At 40.5% G+C, this 18,609-nt stretch overlaps 1 protein-coding gene across 4 annotated transcripts in view; it reads left to right on the forward strand.

Annotated features, from left to right (window-relative positions):
* The window catches only part of SGMS2 (sphingomyelin synthase 2), a 40,333-nt gene that overhangs the window by 9,203 nt on the left and 12,521 nt on the right, over positions 1–18,609 (forward strand). The window contains exons 1-3 of one of the 4 annotated variants that reach the window (XM_071742654.1): positions 25–107; positions 16,779–16,886; positions 17,422–18,067. In XM_071742654.1, coding sequence (XP_071598755.1) covers positions 17,613–18,067 — 455 coding nt within the window. In that variant the 5' untranslated portion in view covers positions 25–107; positions 16,779–16,886; positions 17,422–17,612. Of the gene's footprint in view, positions 1–24; positions 108–3,782; positions 3,855–3,889; positions 4,362–16,778; positions 16,887–17,421; positions 18,068–18,609 lie in introns of those variants that run through there. The other 3 variants (XM_071742655.1, XM_071742653.1, XM_071742652.1) reach the window with 3 other exon arrangements.

The raw sequence follows: 18,609 nt of genomic DNA on the forward strand, positions 1-18,609 counted from the left end.
TCCTTTGAAAGCCCGGGGCGGGCGGCCGGCAGCGGCGCCTCAGCAGTCGGGCGGCAGGGACCGGGCGGGCCGGGAAAGGAGAACCGGGCCGCAGCGGGAGGCCGCAGGTAATCAATCTCCCCTCGTTTTTCCTTCACTCGGGAGGATGCAAGGAGGGTTCGGTTGCCTTTAGTAAATCTCACCGAGGTACCTGTGCCCACGGCTCTGCTTACGAAGTGGTGGCGTTGATCTAAGTCCAAGTTTATAGGCTCTGTATGGCAGTGCTGATGGTGACAGATTAGTGCTTTATAGCAGGAAGTGTTCTTTTTCATTGCATATTTACTTGGGCTCAGGTTCTGCTGACTTATTAAGGTAGACTTGTTATCTAAGCAGCGCAACTTGTGGTTTTTTTTTTTACCTGTGGAAGATTTATAAATGTGTTTCTTCAGGTCCTTGCCCCTGTAAAAGTAGGGCAGAACTACGTACTTCTGAATTGTGGTGCTTATGGAGTAGTTATGGAAAAACTTGTCTTACAACTTCTGTGGCGGATTATCTTCTAATTGTTCAGTTGCCAAAAAAATAATGACATTAATGGTGAACCTGTAAGGTAAGATTTTTCCTAATTCTAAAGCCCTTGCTGCTGAAAAAGAACTAATGAATTGATTAAAGTACTTAACGAGAGACATAGAATTCTTGTTACCACTTAAGTGCATCCAATTCCCAAATGTTGAAGCTTCTGTTAGGTGTTGTGAAGTATATGACAAGTGCATGGTGATTAAGAATCTCTCTATGAATAGTCTAAAAGCATTTGGCTTTAGTGCATTTTATTCTTTCATAGTTGGATGGGAGCAATGAATCATTCTGGAGTTCCTTCAGGATTTCTTTCAAGGTAGGAGTATCAACTTCCATAGATGGAATAGAGCTGATGTGAGAACCAGGGAACAGAATGTAATGTTAGGCCTCCTGAGAAGTAGTTTGCAGGATTGCACTGATTTGTGGGCTACTTGAAGGAAAAAGCAAGGGAGAATTATGAGGGACTAAACTTACGGAGGGGCACTTCAGTGCAAAACACCTACGTATGTTTTAATATTCCCTTAACATAGCTATTATAATAAAGGCTACAAATAGGTGCTAACTCATTAGAATAAGTGTTCTTATTAGTTCTTTTCTATCAAAAATCTACATAGATGTCTGTTTTGGCTTAGCTAGGAAAGTAATGTTTTTTCTGTTACTGTTTACTCTGTCTATAAACTGTAAATTCAGCTTGAACTAGAAATTCCTTTGTTTCCCCACACACAAACCCCAATTTAGAGCTTTGGTTCTGTCTCATGGCAGAACTAAGCAGGATTCTGGTGGTAGCTGCCTTTGAAAACTGCCTGAGTGTCTCTTTGGAAATAGTCAGAATTTTAATGCACAGGCTAGCTGTGGTCATTTATAGAATTACTGTTTCCAATAATATCCCTGCTGATCTCATGAAAGGAGAAAAAAATAAACAGTAATGAAAAAGATTCTGGGTTTGTTCCAGCTGAAAGGAACAGTATTTTTTTTTTTCCCTCAAAACTCCTTTTTTCTCTCCTTCCTCTCTCCCTCCCATCTGCCTCCCTGGGAGGTGAGAGGGAATGTGACTTGTATGTTGGTCTCCTTACAGAATTTTGTATGTGTGAGAGGTTTTTTCTCTCGTAAAATAAATCATCATTCAGCAAGCCTTCAGGTCTATCTCTCATAATTCCTGTTTGAAAAAGACCTTATGAGGTTAATCTAGTTTAAAGTGATGATTAAGGGATGTGTTGCTAATTCCTCTGCCAAGTTTTGTGACTTAGCAGTTACGCTACTTGCTCTCAAAAGTTTGTTGCTATGCAAGACTTGCAAACAGTAGTTACCAGATTAGTTACAGACCATCTCCTGCAAGCTATTCTTCATAGATGTACCTCTGAACCCAACAGGAGCTCAGTGACCAAGTTCTGCACTTCTTCAACAGGTCACACACTTGTGAGGATTGCTTTGTAGGGTTGTATGTTAAGAGTAGCCTTGAACAGAGTGAGGTAACATAGTTCTTTTTTTGGTTTCTCAAGTGCAGTGCTTCAAAGAATACTATTTTTAAAAAGGACAGTGTTTCAGATGACTGGATCTAAATAATTTGGAAAAAGTGTGGTAACTTTCCCTTCTTTCTTTTTCCCCTTCCTTCCTTAAATGGTTTTTTTAATTTAAAGGAAAAAAAGAGGAGGGAGGGGCTCTGTCTGGCATTTGCTATACTTACGTTTGGTTGCAGGAACAACTTTTTACTCTCACTATTTCTACTCTGGAACTGTTACTCATCCTCTTTGTATAACGTCATTGAGTAAAACCCAATGCTGTGAAGACTTGAGTGTAATTAAGTGTTTATAATTAAGCAAAAGCCTATGTCTCCATAACCAGTTAAAGGCAAACACCCTGCCATGTCTGTGGTGTCTCTATATTTTTTCAGATTTGTTTTAAAGGATGCATGAACCAGTTCTAGGAACTGGAATGTGTGTGGGGTTCAGAACTGGTAGTGAAGAATGCTGAGAGGTTCCAGGAGATTTCTTTGATTCAACACTGCAGGTGCATATGTGCATTCACCTACCAACAGGATCAGCAGTAGTTTAACTGCATTGTTTATCTGGTTATAATATACAATTTGTGTTAAGCCTGCAGGAGGGAAAACTTTAAATCCTGGCACCTTATCTACACCAGCACTCAGCCTGTCACTGTTAGATCAGGGTAGAGTTTCCCTGTCCCACTGAACTCTGCGAGTGCAGAAAATTATTCCACCCTGTGCTGGAATAAAGCACATTCCCCCTCCCCCCAGGCTTTTGTAGAAAACAACGACGCAGAATGACCAAGCGCTGTGTGAAGGGGGCTTTCCAGGGATGTGACAAATCCAGGGTCAGGTGCCTTCCTAGAATCCAGGGCTCTGAAGCCCTGTTGCCTTTCAGCCAGGACAGGTGTACCTCGGCCAAAGCGAGTTTCGGTGTGCATGTGTTGACACCTCTTTCCCCTCTCTCCCCCCGCTAATCCCATGTTTGTTGCTGGAAGGCTCCCAACAAAATCTGGTTGCTACGTAATACTGGGGAACTCTTAAATACGAAAGGGGGGGGGGGGTAACCCGACCCCTCCACCCCAAAAAAATTCCCCAGTGAAGCCAAGCCCGAAGACGGGGGTGAAACAGCTGAGGAGGGGTGGGATTTAGCGAGGGCCATCCTTCATACCAGAACAGAGTTCGGCAGAACCGGGAAGCCCTTCCCTGCCGGGTGCTGGCCTGGCTGTAGGGGTGCGGGGCGGCTGCGGGAGCCGCGCCTCTGCCACCCGTTGGGCTCTGGGGAGGGCAATGCTGATCGCTTCACGAACGGTTTCGGCGTGCGGTATAAACCTCGGTATTTCGTTTTCCGAGCTAACTTAACCCTTTCCTGGCGACAGAAGAGGCAGAACAGCCCCTCCGGAGAGATGTTACGTGGTTTGAGGGGGCGGCTGTGGGTATGGCAGATAGGATCCGATAGAGGCTGCAGGCACGCAAGGGGGTGGGATGGAAGGCGGGGGGGGGGGGGGGCGGAAGGAGGTGCGGAGGGGTCCTCCGCATCTCTGCATCTGCCCAGACCCTGGTGTATCCCGCAGGCAGCGCCGGTACCAGGCTCCCTGCCCGCACCGGGGCGGTGGGCACCGCGCGCGCGCAGAACCGCATATAGGGAAAGGGAAGAGAGGAGAGGAGGAGTAGGAGAAGGAGGAGAGGAAGGGGGGTGTGGTCCGGGAGCGGGCGGGCGGGGCCCCGGCGGCAGCCGCCACCTCTGTCAGCGGGCGGGGGCTGCGCAGAGGTCCTGCCGGTTTTTCTAGCCCTGCCTCTGAATAGCAGCAGCGCCGGGGTGAGTCACTGTTTGGCAATGGAGTGGGCGGGTGTGTGTGTGTGTGTAAGAGAATGAATGATGTCAGGGAGCACGGTGGCTCTGGCGGCGGGCATGAGACTGCCGGTAAACACGGTGGCAGCAGCAGCCCCGAGCCAGCGCTGCCCCCCGGCGCCCCTCGCCCCGGAGCCGCCCGTCAGCCGCGGCACCGCTGAGGTAGCGCTGCGGGCGGGAAAGCTCGGCGAGAAGCGTTCGGCTCCGCCGAGGCCCTTAAAGCCGAGGGACTTTTCGTCAGGAAGAGAGGAGAAGAGACTGAGGCTGTGAGAGGAGCAAATTGCAGGGGAAGGGAGAGATTGTGACAAACTTTCTAGCTGCTTCTGCGTGCTGCTACCTCAGCGGTGGGAGTGTCTGGCCATAAGGAGCTGCAAAACGCAAGCCTAAGAGCCCTGAGGCTCCAGAAAAGACTTCAGTCTGCCTTTAGAGGAGAAACTGCCCGCAGCGAACGCTTTTGCGTGCACAGCTTTGTAGGTAAGTTGGGAACGGCACAGGTGGACTGAAAGCATGGCACCCCCCAGAGCCTCTGTGAACTGCACAGAGACCGGGAAGGCACTTGCAGTCTCTTCCACGTATGTTTTACTTGTAAAATAGACTTAATTTTACTCGTGAAGAGGCTGCTCTAATTAGGGAGGGCACCTGCTGTTTTGATTTCTCTCGCCAAATAGGTAATGCATGGAACGCGTTTAGTTTGCTACTAAAATTATGTGTTCTTAAGGTGGGCACTGGGTGCCTGCTACTTAAAACAGTACCACATACCTCAGCAGGAGGGACTTGAAAATGCTTCATTTCATCTGAGAAAGAAAAAGGGTTACTGTAAGGATCGTAATGGTAATGGAAAATGTGTTGCTGTTGGGTTTGTTTTTTTCTTGTTGCTGTATTTGTGCTCCGTTGAAACTGGGTTTAAGCTTCCTGAAATGCAGCTGAACTGAAGTTCTAGGCTTGGTGACAAAAGAACATTTCTATTAGCACTGCATGGTTTCTGGCTTAAATTTAACTCAAAACCCTCGTGAAAAGCAGTTAATGCATAATCTTCTGGCAAGATAATAAAACTCATAAAATGCAGTGCAGACTTGCTGCTGTTTAGTTAACTGTAATATTTTTATACTTTTAAGACCTTAGGAAATATCTATCTATCTATCCTCAAACCACTTAACAGCTATGAATTTATACACAGATAATAATATAGGTGAATGGTTCTATGGAAGTATTAGCATAAAGTGAGCAGGTGCACAGTACTTTCTGAAGTGGTGGGCCTTACAGGAGTTTTGACAAGCTTCACTTTGTTATGTTTATTAAATGGTTTTCCTAAGAACAAATTTATTTTTACATTATATTTAAGGTAGTTGCTTATGTGTATTATTATTTCTCAGGGCAGACTTGTGGATACTGCCTTAGATATTTTTCTCTATGAAACCAATAACTTCTTTTATTTTAATCTAACCTAAATGATCTAGGGCTTAATTTACAAGAATGGTCAATGTGTTTGCTTCAATTTTTTTTTTTTAATAGGATTTATGTTGCTTTTAGTGAAAAGCTTAAAATTCATATCTGATTTCAATGAAATATACTGGAGTCTCTGTCCTTCAGAAAAATATTCAAGTGTACCCTGTGCACTCTGTGCAGTCACAAGGGGTATTTGGACAAACCAAAGTGGGGGGCAGAGAAAACTTTAGATGAAATTGTGATGACAGTAGAATGTAGATAGAGGCCTCAATGAGATTGATTTCTGTACTGTTCTTAAAGTGAACTTACACAATAGAGAAAAGAGAACTTGGAAAGAGCAAAAATGGATTATTTTTTTCCCTATTCTTATGCTGATAATCTGAATCTAGAATGACTTCACCACTAAATTTTAAATACTGAGCCAGGATTGGCATGTTGATGAGCATCTGGTTTTCTGGATGATAAGTGTCTGGTGATTGTAATACTGTGAGACACAAAAATCATAGCCTGTAACAAACCTGTTTTCATAAACTAGTTTTTTTCTGAATTCAACACTTAATTTTTTATGTAGACATCAGCAGGATTACATATTGGATGCAGTATTATGAAAAATGTCATTGCCTTATAAATCAAACCAACCCACAACAAAAAACTCTACACGTACCTCCCTGTCTCTGAGACAGCTGCGTGAGAGACCTCATCTCAAGTATTTTTCGCTCTGGAAGACAAAGAATTTTTATTTGCAGTGTATTATAACAAATAAAAGCATGAAGACAGGAAAGCAGTATATTGTGGGTTTGGTTTTATTTATTTATTTATAAGGATTAACAAAATAATATTGAGACAAGTGATGATTTAAAAAAGGAGTCGTTTTCCTTAAGGACCAGGGTCTGCAAAATAGTGTTTTTGAAGAAATAGCACATTACAGTTAAGTCTTCCAGTATAGAAATAGACTTTGAAGATGGCAGATAATTGTAACAAAATTGCATACATCTTTATCTTGGATCTTTGTTGAAATTTGATGGGCATTTGGCTTGCAATGTTCTTTTGTTGGGGAGTGCACAGTACAGATGCTGTGACATTTCTTTCAGTATGGGTATGGTATTGCAGTGGTCCAGACAGATGCTGGGAAGATTAATGTAACACAAGGTCCAGTGTCTTCAGAGATCTCTGTCTACTGGGGCAATTGTTTGTACCATGGACACCACTGTCCCCAAAGATGCTGCAGGCACTAAGAATGTCACAGGCACCACTGTCCCAGCAGATGCAGAAGACTTTAAGAGCTGCTATTGGGAAAGTTTTATGCAACACAGATAGCTCTGTCATGTCCTTTCTGCACTTTTTTGAAAGGTATTTCTCAACTGCACTGAACCTGACTGTTTTAGTGAGGCTCTACAACTTCAATAACAAAAAATGTCTCTGTACGAGGACACTTATATTACCACTGTTTTTCTTCCCCAGTGTAGCTCTTGTGTGGAGATACGTGTAATGCAAAGAGTAAAGTACCTATTACCAATATAGTTGCTTTTGGAAGTCTACTTTATAGCTATTGATCTGAATTTTAATAGGAATAAACTGTATACTAAAAATAATCCTCAGGAAAACCTGTTACTTACCCTAAAGCTAATTTACATGTAGTATCTGTAATACAAGGGGACTGCAATGCCTTGAGGTCATGCTTGTGGTTACAGTGTGAAACTTCCTGCTCTACTGCTCATTAAGTCCCTTTCAAAATACGAAGGATCAAGTTTGGGTCCTCCTGTTCTTTGCAGTCTAACATTAAAAAATACTGAAGTCTATTTCTGCTGCACGGATGAGCAAATTAAAATAGATTGTCAGTTTCTGAAGCTGTCAAGTTAATAATTGCAAATAGAATGAAACAGCATGCAGGTCTGAGTTGTCAAAGAAAATTATTTCCTTATTATTCAGGAAAACCTCATTGCACTCACTCTGACAAGACACTTTTATAGTAAGAAAGCACATAGTCAATATTAACTCTTGAATTTTCAAGAAAAAGTACTTTTTCTTAGATGGTAACCCTGGAAAAGGAGAACGTCCTGTTCACTTGAAGGTACCTGAACAAAAAAGCAGGTGTCTGGCTTTCACTTACCTTACCCAGTTTATGCAGATTAACTTGCAGCTGCCATGTTTAAATTCCAAGGACATCCCACTTATTCTTTATAAACTGTGTAAACAAAATCTAAGTTGCTGCAGTCAGTAAACTGTGGGGCTTTCAGAGGGTGAGTTTTGCTGTGTCACAGAACAATGTCTTATTATTCCTGGCTTTTAGAGTTAATTTCTTGCTGCTCCCTTCTGTAGTCTTGTGTTTCCTATTCTTTGTATATTCAGGCCTCCTTAGGCTGAATCTTCCTAGAATGCTGTGAAATGCAGTGAGCTTCACACTAAGCTTTGCAGTGGATTTTTTTGCCTGTGAGTAGTGATGCAAAGTGGACTGGGGTTGTATTCTTTTTCCTCCTTGAGGAAAAGCTGCTGAGCCCCGTGGGTGCAGCACTGAATGTTTTGAAAGTTGCATCAGCTTCATTTGGGCTATTTACACTGAACTGAAAATTAAAATAAATTAATTCAGGATTATCCTTGATTCAGCAGTAATCTGGAGTATTAAATTGCATAGATTGTATTAAATTTCTGGGGTAAGATACATCATGGCTGAAACTGAACAGAAAAGTTTGGAGTACAACTAGCAATTAAATGTGTATCTTCAATTACATTAGTGCTACTTTGATGGTCAGAGTGATAGGCATTGTGAAAGAAATGGAACAAAGTGAGCAAAACAAACCCAGGAAACTAAATATACTTAAGCTGCTCATTCTGATCCCCCAGCTGAGAATTCACAAGCTGCCTGCAGCAGTTCATAATCACTGTTTTTCAGAAACTCCCAAGGCAGTTGGTAATGTTCTTGGTGAAATATGGTGTTTCAAGGCATACCCTAACCTATTACTTTTCATAAATCACCATATTTCATATTAGCTACAGAACCTTGATTCATTTGGCAGAGGGTTTTGGTTTTGGCCTACTATCTCTGTAGGTATCTTAGACCCATATCAGTCTTGCTACTCTCATAAACTCAAATGCTCCAAGTTTTAATTACTGATATGGGTTAAATCATACTAGTGTGTTTATTCAGTTTTCACCTCTGTGCAAGCCCTGAGTGTCACTGTGAACTACCAAAACTTACTGGAGTTTGCACTCATTGAGTGTTTCGTTTAGTTGCAGATCTCTGGTGTTCATGCCTCCAGTACTAGAACCTCAGTTTGGTTGATTGGTTTGTCTTTCTTTTTAAAATCTTGATTAACTGTAAATTAAATGGCAGTTAGTAACCCTACCAGAGTGCAGGAATCTGTCCAGCCTCTAAGAATAAGCCTCTGCCAGAGCCTGTCTGGAACCTGGATCTTGTAGGACCTAGCTTAAAACCCATGTGAAAGGCTTTCCTTCACTGAAGTGTTACCACAATTTTTTTTGGCACGTGCTACCTCCCTAATATATTTTTGAATTGAACACTTGCATCTGTGTAAGTCCTTTATTAAGAAGTCACCTGCTCTCACTGATTGGTTTTTCTTGCTGAGCTGCATTTCTGTTTTTTCTCTTTTTCGAGCTTTTATTCCGCTTAGCTCCCTAAGATTTGAAACTGTTGTGTGAGGAGTGCTGAAAGACTTCTCTCAATTAGTTTCAGTTATGTGAAATGTACATAACAGTGACAAAATGTTTACTTATGCACACACCCAGGTTCCTGCTTATGTTCCCTCTAGCTCTGGTTGGTTAGTGGAGCAGACCTAAATAAGGACATAGTCTCCTTATTCAGGTGACATAATTTGCTAAAGGAAAAGAGCAGTAGAGAAGGTCATGCCCCACAGTTGTTAATTCTGCCTTTTCTATGGAAGGCACAATATAATCCTGTAGCCCATTGGTGGTTCTTGCACATTTCTCCAATAATTACAAATCATCTGATTTTTTTTTTTTTTTTTTTTTTTGTACTTTCCCCACATCAACCTTGTAATGGGAAACAGCACTCCCTGTTTGTAGATGCTTTATAGGGGTGCCAAATAGCACTGCCCATGTCTTGGTTTGAGACTGAACACAGAGTGTATTGAAGCAAGCTGTTCCCATCCCTGCTGCTGCCTCAGAAGGACATTTTAAAAATTGGAATGCTGTGTTACTGTCTTAGCAGTACTAAAAACACACAATGCAGAATTCTATAATTTCATCTTCTGCCTGTTACTCTGGTTCAAATGTATGTATTACCATTTCAATATAAAACTGAAAGCATTTAAAGGAATTTTGAAAGCAGTTTGTTTAATGCTGAACTAATGTAATTGCTCTGGATTGGTTTATGCTTACTAGTTTTTCTGGTAACTTATGTGTTTCATGAGTAGAGGGAAACTATTGATTGTAGTTTCAAAAGTGAACTCATTACTTTTTATTCCTGTGTTTTAGGAACCTGATAAAATTCCTACCAAAGCTTGTGGTCTTTTTTTTTTTTTAATTTTTGTAATGCAGTTCTAGTCTGTTAGGATGCTGTGTAAGAGTTCTTTACAGTGCCATTCTCTGAAGCATGGACTTATCTTCATTTGATTTCACTATGATTTTATACACCATTTTGAGTGTGTCACTTCACAAGAGTTCACTCCTGTCCTGTGGCATACCAACTTCATTTTCTAGCAGCTCATGAGCACAAAACTTGGTTCTACTTAAGTAACAGGGCCAATATAAGAGACTTAATTTGCTGTAGTTGTGAAGGTGAAGTGAAGGCTTGTTTTAACAGAACTGTTGTTTCACTGCCTATGTTGTATATTTTGCACAAAGCTATAGGTAGTAATTTTTCACTTTTTGTTAAAAAACAAACCAAACAAAGAAACCCACAACTCTACTTGATGCGGAAAATGTCCCAGAAATCTTCTCCAAAGTGAAGTTGTTTCTCTTTCCATCCTGTGAGAAAGAGGATTGATTGAAATGGTTTGAAGTCTGTATTGACCATTAAAAGTGATTGTGCACTAAAAGTGAAAATCAGCTCTTTTCAGTGTTGTTTTTTTTCTCTAGAAATGTGTTAACTTCCATGATGGACTTCAGTCTTGAGAGGAAGGGCTGTGGCATCCTGTTTGGCTCTGAAACAAGAAATATTACAGGCATTGCTCCTTCTAAGGTGCCACACTGAGCCTGGTAGTTAGTCTGGAGATTTGAGTGCTGTGGGTTTAAACTTCCATCTGCTTCAGTGATTATATCCTGAATTTGCAGACACTCCTTAAAATTCATCAGCTTAGCAGCTACCAGCAAAGTATTGTACTTAAGCCTCACATAATTTGCTCAAAGAATTGATATTAATGTTTTGATTAATATTCTGGAACACTATTAGGAAAATGTTTGCTTCAGTTTTAATGGTTTGTATTACTCAGCAGTTGTTAGAGTGATGGTACATAACTTGTGATTTGGTCATGCATTGCTGAGAGTGGAACATGAAAAATCTACACATGCATTTATAGTGATATTCTATAGTGTTTCCAATTCAAATCAGATTACAAGCTTTTCTTTCATCAAAAGGCTTGTAAATTGCAGGGCACAGTATTTTTGTTGTTGTATAATTGTGGTGTAATTCAATGAAATGGTCTTAGTGGGCAGAAAATGCATTGTTATTTAGGATGACTTTTTTGTCTTGTTGCTATTATAACCATTTTAAAACACTGTTTCCACACCTCTCCTCTCCTGTTTTCATGAATGCTACAGGTCTGGGACAGTTTGTAAATTGAGGTGGGTTTTTTTTTTCTCCCCCCACAGTTCTCTGTCACTGAATTTCAGGTATGTGAATTGGAAATAAGTACATCTCTAAAACCTTTACATTTTCTTAGTTTAGAGTTTCTTGGGCATTGTTTGAACTATAAAGTGTTTGCTCTTTTTTTCTCTGCTAAAACTCACCATCTTTGATATAAACACATCATGAACAAATTGTTAGACATAGTCTGAGGCAAGAGATTGAAATGCTTCCTTCACCTGAAGAAAATCTGTCTGGGGAGCAAGGCTTGGAGGCCAGATGTACTCATGAATTGATCTGTACCTTAGCTCAAGAGGACATTTTTCCTTAAGAGCTGAAGGCATCAAAACTATTCAATCAATTTTGGCCCTTCTGTTATTCTGCCTCCTGTACGTGTGATGATTTGTGTAGTTACACTGAATAGTAACTTGTTCTCTATTTTTGTTTGATTTTGGTGGGGATTTTTTGGTTTGGTTTTGTTTTAAATTGTGTGCTGGGAAGCCTGCACTTCAGCTCAAATGTTGAGGATTAGTGGAAACTTAGAGTTTTGGCTGGGAAGTGTCTTGTTATGTGTGTACCAATGAATATTCAGTGTTCTGGTGTCTGAGCAGGCCTCAGAAATTCACTGTGAATTCTGAGCCTGGGCACTTCAGGTGACTGCCCTGACTGCTTCCTTGCAGAATAAGAGATCACAGGTTGTGCCATCACAGGGCTTGTGCTGTTGCCCCCTAGAAGCAGAGGTGAATAGGTCTCAGAGATGTACAAACCTGCTTCATGAATCTTTCTGTCAGACAAGAGGAAACTTGGGAGCTTTCTCTGAGTAGTCCTTTCTAGACAAGGATAATGAATTACTCTGTTGGAATTGAATAATTTCAGATTTGAAGGTGATATAACTTGTTAGGGCACAGCCATCCCAGGAAAGTAGGAGGGAACATTTTTGGCTTGGGAAGATGTCTTTACTCAAGATGCAAACTACTTTTCTGCTTTTGGTGCACACACCTGAGTATCCAGTACTTAAGGCAGCTCACAATGTGCTTTTTTTTTAACAAGAAATAAGATTTGCTCAGGGATTGGATGTCATTTTTGAGATAGCTTTCCAGTTGTTGCTGGAATGCTAACACTGCTGTGTAGAAAACCTGTTTCTTGTGTGTTCTTTGCCTTGAGAGAGCTACTGAATGATGGGAACTCATCTGGGAAGTTTTAGGAAAGGATAATACATCTGCTGTAGGGCAAAGGTTCTGCTTTATGAAGGACTAAACTACAAAATGGTAACTCAATTTGTATCTTGTGCCAGAGCAGTGTGGTGCAAAAGCCTTTTTAAAAACAGTTTCTTTAAATGTTTTTTCATATGTGCATACTATTAAAAGACTTTCTGGTTTATTTATTTGTTTTTTTTTTTAACCCATCAGAGACAGACTCTTCAAGTTCTTAAGAACATAAGGATTAGGAAGAGGAAAAAATAGATTGGCTCTGTGGCCTTAGAAATTCCTTCTGTTCTTGTCCTTTTTTATTTTTAGAAAAAAACAAAACAAAAACCTCAAAACAACAAAAACCACCTGATACATGGGTAACTGGAGGTCCCTATCTTTGTTTATACAGATCTATAATAGAGGTAGTTATAATAGAACTCTGCTTCATGCAGAGTTACTTAAATAAAATTAATATTGACCTCTAATGTGGGTTAAAATTGCCTGGCCTTGGCTGTTTGCATGAACTAATTCTCATTATTCCTGCTGCACTGAGGGCACACATACCCATATAAAAAGCCCTACCCTAACTTTCTTGTAACCCCCTTCAGGTATTGGGAGGTTGCTATAAAGTCACCTCAGAGTCTCTGCTTCTCCAGGGTGAAAGATGCCCCTGTGGGTGGCAGTTTGTATGGCAAATCCTGAACTAGGGACTTCTGTCTTGTCTTCAAGCAATTTTAGGAGATTATGTGATCTGGATTTAGTGCATTATGTTTTGATCCATCTTTTTGGGATAGGTAAATTCATTGCTATGTTTAAAATTGTTAAAAGGGTTTTAAGGAGCCAGGAAGCTATTCAGAAAGGTTTTAAAGAACAAAATTGGTGATTCCTCTAAATGCTACAGGATAGAACCTACTTATTAATGAAGGGAATAACAAAGATGAGTCTGAATTACTTTGGAGAGGTTTAGTTAGATGCTAAGGTAAGTTGTAGCTCTGTGAGGGGCAGTAGAACACATTAATTGTGTTTTTGGCCTCTTCTTACCTGTAGGGTGAGGCTCAAATGGAGACAGCAAAATGTCTGGGGAAGGTATTACAGAAAAAAGGTGGATGATTCTATGATTCTATGATAATATTCTGTAATTATTTTCTATTGCTGTTCCACTGTTACCACCCTCTTTCTTTACCAGTGGTAGCCAGTGTTGTGGGGAGGTGGTGTGCCAGGCAGAAGAGAGAATTCTGAGGAAATGTGTGTTCCTTTCATCCAGTTGCAGCAGAAAGAAAAAAGTGTTGAAGTGTACAGGGGTTGAGTGCTTAGTATTTAAAGCTAAACAGTGTCGTCTTCCCTGGCTAATTAAATAATATAAAAAGGAAATGTTTTTTTCTTGTCAGCATAATGTGGAAAGTATTTTCTTCTATTAATAGAAAATCTTGAGCTAATGGAACACTTGAACAAATTTACGAAAGACCATGGGACTGCATTGGAAAGCTTGGATTGTGATAACTTTTAAAAATAGTTTTAACTGTGTAGTGCTTGAACTTGTGGGTAAAATAGTTGAGTTGCATATAGGGAAGTTGATAGAGTTTGGGTTATTGCAAACTGGAAGCTTGAGTAACTTAATGTGAAAGGATTCTGTGCTGCTGTTGTAATCCCCTACTTAACTATCTGTGTGGATTGATCATGGTTGTCACTCAGGAGTCTTAAATTCTCGTGGTGGAATTTAAATTTACCAAGTTTTACTTCTGAAAGTGTAGCATGAAAACATGCCAAAAAAAAAAAAAAAAAGTGAGAGGGTAACAAACATTCAGTATTTGAGTGTCTGAGCCTGTAAACAAACAGCTTGAAAAAGAGGCTGGAGTATTCCCATCTCTATTTTACTGGGAGTGTTGGTTGTGAGAACTTTATGCTGTTGTGTCTGTATCATCCCTCTTAACCTAATCTTAGTGAAGCTTTCCAGGCAGCCACCTCAGAGCTGAGCAAGCTGAAAGCTATCTGCAAGTTCTTGGAGAGGAGAGAGGAGGAGGTATTCAGTCACCCTCATTTGTTTGACAGTGTGTACTGTGCTAGATATTTAGTGTTGGCACTACATATTTATCAGGATACAAATATAGGACACCCTGAGGGGGACAGGGAGGAGATATTAATGTTTTTGAAAAGGGATATTTTCATTGCTTAAGGCTCTGAACACAGCAGGTGTTGCTTCTGTGGAGAAATCCATAATTTGTAGTGTGTCAGTAGTGGAACTGAATGATATGTGAAGTACAGTGGGATACTGCTCAGGTTTAAATGTGCCCCGTCCTGAGAATTCATGTGGTGTCTTTCTGCTGCCACTAGGTAGGGCTCACACTTCAGCAGTTGCCTCTTTAATGTCCTGTGCCTTGCCAAAGACTAATTAATGTCTGGTTTAGTCTTCAGTTAAATGAGAATTATGAGGCATGGACCTGTGTGTAAACAGTGCTAAAACACCTTTTGTCTGGGTTATACAACTTGGGCATGTATTCCTAACTTATCACCTGCTAATCTAAAATATTCTGCAGATGTCAGCATCTGACTTTAAAGACCCCTCACAACTAAATGTGATCTCTTATTTTGGAGCTGCTTTTCAAAGTAGCACAGGGAAAAAATTAGCAAACATTACCTTAGTAATTACCCAAATATTTTCAGGGTGTATCACTGATAAATTTACTCTAAGTATGTAAGACTTCCTCTTCTAGCTGCTTGCTGGCTGATAAACTGGAGCAGAGTCACTGGAAAGCACATATTAGTCACTGTCATTCCTCACCACCCTGCACTGAAAGTGATGACTAATCCCTGGCTCTGGCTTTCCATTATGAAGCACAACCTTTAGCCTCAGGAAACAGGCAGAGGATTTCACAAACGAGCCTGAAACATCCATCCCTGCCTCCTGTGCCAGGCCCCCCGCCCCACAGCCAATAATCTGCAGCTTTAGTGTGAGGTAGAAAGGATGTGGGCATCATGTGCTGCCAGGCTCCTAACAAATCTGTTAGGGGAATCTTGCTTTGGGTGGTGGTTCTTCAACAGTGTTTGCAAAGCTGTGTCAGAATGAAGGCAACTTGCAGAGAGAAGCCTGAGGCACTCTGACAGCAAGTGACATAAAACCCTCATGATTCAGAGGTTTCTTTTGGCACTCTTTTGGAATTATTTTGCCTGATAAGACTGGGGTAGTACAGTGACTTTCACTCTTTGCACAGTGTTTAGAACAGTCACTTCTAATGAATGGAAAAAAGGATGCAAGCCAAACATTTGTTTCCAATGTTACAAAAATCTGCAGTGACAGAGCACCTTTTTTTGCTTTTTTTTTTTCCAAAGCAGCTGAGCCAGAACTGAAGGGTCAGTTCAGGTTAGCAGATTTTTCTGCCCAGATCTGAAATACTGCAACAGGCTGATTATGTAGAGAATGGATGAAGCAGGAAGAAGAGTGGAGTTAAGAAGTTGTGAGGGAATCTTTTAGCCTCTTGGAAAAAGGTTCTTCTGGATCTGTTGAAAAGTGATTTAGCAATGTGAATTGGCAGTGAAAGCAGCCAGTGCAGTCTTCAGCTGGATTTAATTGAGACATAGCTGGTGTTTAGAGGGAAATGATTATTTCTCTCTGTTCTGTACTTCCTACCTATATTTAGAATGGTGTGTTTGGTTTTGGGTCTTTGATCCAGGAAATGCATAAGCAGAAAGTGAGCCCAGCAGAGGAGGTGTCAGGGTGGTGGGGAGAAGATGGGGATTGAAGAGAAGGCTCAGGGGAACCTAACAGCAGCCACTTCATCCCTACAAGGAAAGTCATCAGGAATGGCAGGGACAGGCTCTCCACAGTGGTGGGAGGATGAGACACAAAGGACAGAATTTATAATAAGTGGATTTAGAAAAAGGTGCTTAAAAAAACCCAAACAAACCCAACCCAAATGCTTGCACTATGGAAACAGCCATGCAGTAAAGCCTGGAGAGGGTGTGCATCTTTGGAGGTGTTAAAAGACACAGCAGGATGAGCAACTTAATCTCATGTCATAGCTGATCCTGGCCAGAGGCCAGAGATCTCCTGAGGTTTCTTCTAAACTTAATTACTCTCTTAAGGCTTCTGATTTCACAGATAGAATTCTGACCATTCTCAAAATCTTTGTTCTAGGAAAGACACAAAAGTGAGCAGTGTCTTTGTTTATGCTCTACACATGTGGATTATTGCCAGAATTCCTTGCTCTAGCACTAAAAGATAATAAATAATTGCTCTTTAACAGATACTGTAACTTTCTCTCTTAAAAGCTAGTGGTAACTAACTAGGAGGAGACTCTAAGCCTGTGATGGTGTCAGGATACGATGTATCTTTGAAGAGTATCAGACTCTTTAGTTACCAAATCCGGTCCTCTGGTGTCTGGGGACCAAACAGTAGAAGAGTTGTAAGATGCCATCCCACGGTTAAGGCAAAACTGCTCAGCAGTGTTCAGAATGATAAAAGAGCTCAAAGATACTTTTTTCTTTTCCCTTGTTTAGGTCGTCACTGGAATCCTGGTGAAGAAAGAAAGAATTCCACAGAACTGGTAAAAGTTGGATTGTACCAATAGTCAAGTAATACCCTTGAAGCTTTTCCATTCTATCTGGGTAAGTGTAGGGATTTAGTCCTTAAAAGACAACTTCTGTTGTTGGTGTATTTATAATATTAAATGAGAGAATTGCAAAACCCCTCTCAAGAGGTAGAGGGAGTATCTGCTCAATTTCTACTACTGAAAAGATTTTTATACAGGGTAAGTAATCAATGCTTTTATAAAAGTTAAAATATATTACAAATAGATTTATGTTCTCAGTTCTGAGGGCATTTGAGTGACCAGTACTTCTGTAATACAGCTTTTTTGCTTGCAATTCTTTAGTGTCACATGAGCAAGAAATGTGTTGGCAACCCATTACAGAATGTAGATAAACTTGTAACTTTTAGATAAATGGCAATTCACTTTGAGCCTGTATTTATATATAGTAATCATAAATATTGAACAGCTAAAAGAAGTGCAGTTCTGAAAATATTTTAACTGTAGGGAAATAGAAATTATAAGTAAACCTATTAAACTCAGTCCTGCTTCTGCATAATTTCATGTACTTAACTCAGATCTGGTTTTAGCAGTTGTTTTGGGATTTTCTGCAGGTGATACAGCTCTGGAGGAAAGAAAGATTTGTCTCCACAACTTCCTTTACAGTACCTGAATAGTGAAAGCACAATGAACACTTTTTAGAATTTAACAGAAATCATCTAGGAACAAGAACGTTGGACTTGGAGGAGTAACAGGCTTCAGAGAGCCCAGATACTGGTCACTGATTTGTCCACAGGGGTTGGGGATGAATACCATAGAGACAGCAAAGCTTGAAGAGCACATGGAGGGTCAGAACAATGACACTTCTAATGGCTACTCACGACCTACTCTCTCAGTCAGTGAAGAGAACAAAAATGGCACCAGCAAACCAAAGGGGCTGTCTAATGGCCTGCGAAAAACATCCAAGAAATATCCTGATTACATCCAGATTTCTATGCCTGCAGAGTCTAGGAACAAATTTCCCCTGGAATGGTGGAAAACAGGCATTGCCTTTGTCTATGCTCTCTTCAACTTGATTTTAACAACTGTCATGATCACTGTGGTCCATGAGAGAGTACCTCCAAAGGAACTAAGCCCTCCCTTGCCTGACAAATTTTTTGATTACATTGATCGTGTCAAATGGGCTTTTTCTGTATCAGAAATAAATGGAATGATACTAGTTGGATTATGGATATTCCAATGGTTGTTCCTTAGGTACAAGTAAGTAGCTATATATTTTTTTCTCTGCAGTACATTTTCAGAACATGGTTTCTCTTCTTTACTTTGAATAGAAGAAATCTTACTTAAGATTTCTTACTTAATCTTACCTAGAATAAGAAGAAATCTTACTTGTAGCAATATTGTAGAATAGGACTGGCAGGAAAATGACAGGTGACTTATTTAGAAAATATTCCAGTGTCCATGCTGAATACAGAAACATAGGTTTCCTCTGTTTCTATTTAATAATGATGTAAAATCTGAATTTCTGACACCTGTGTTGCACTGGTCAAACTTAATCTGAGATTAGACTTTTCATAGTGTATTAACTGACATGGCAAATGTTTAAGCAGAGGAAATGATGGAAAAAAATCTCATCCAAATTTGAGGAGGAAGCCAGTATCCACTGCAGTTAAACTAGAAGCTTTTTTTTTCCTTCACTTTCTTAAAATATACATATTTAAATGGTTATAATATGGAACTAAAAAGAAAAGGTCTCTGAGTCAAGGAAAACTATGCCTGACTGCAGCACCTGAGTTAGACTG

The sequence above is a fragment of the Heliangelus exortis genome, chromosome 4, assembly GCF_036169615.1.
Source record: "Heliangelus exortis chromosome 4, bHelExo1.hap1, whole genome shotgun sequence".
Classification (NCBI taxonomy): Eukaryota; Metazoa; Chordata; class Aves; order Apodiformes; family Trochilidae; genus Heliangelus; species Heliangelus exortis.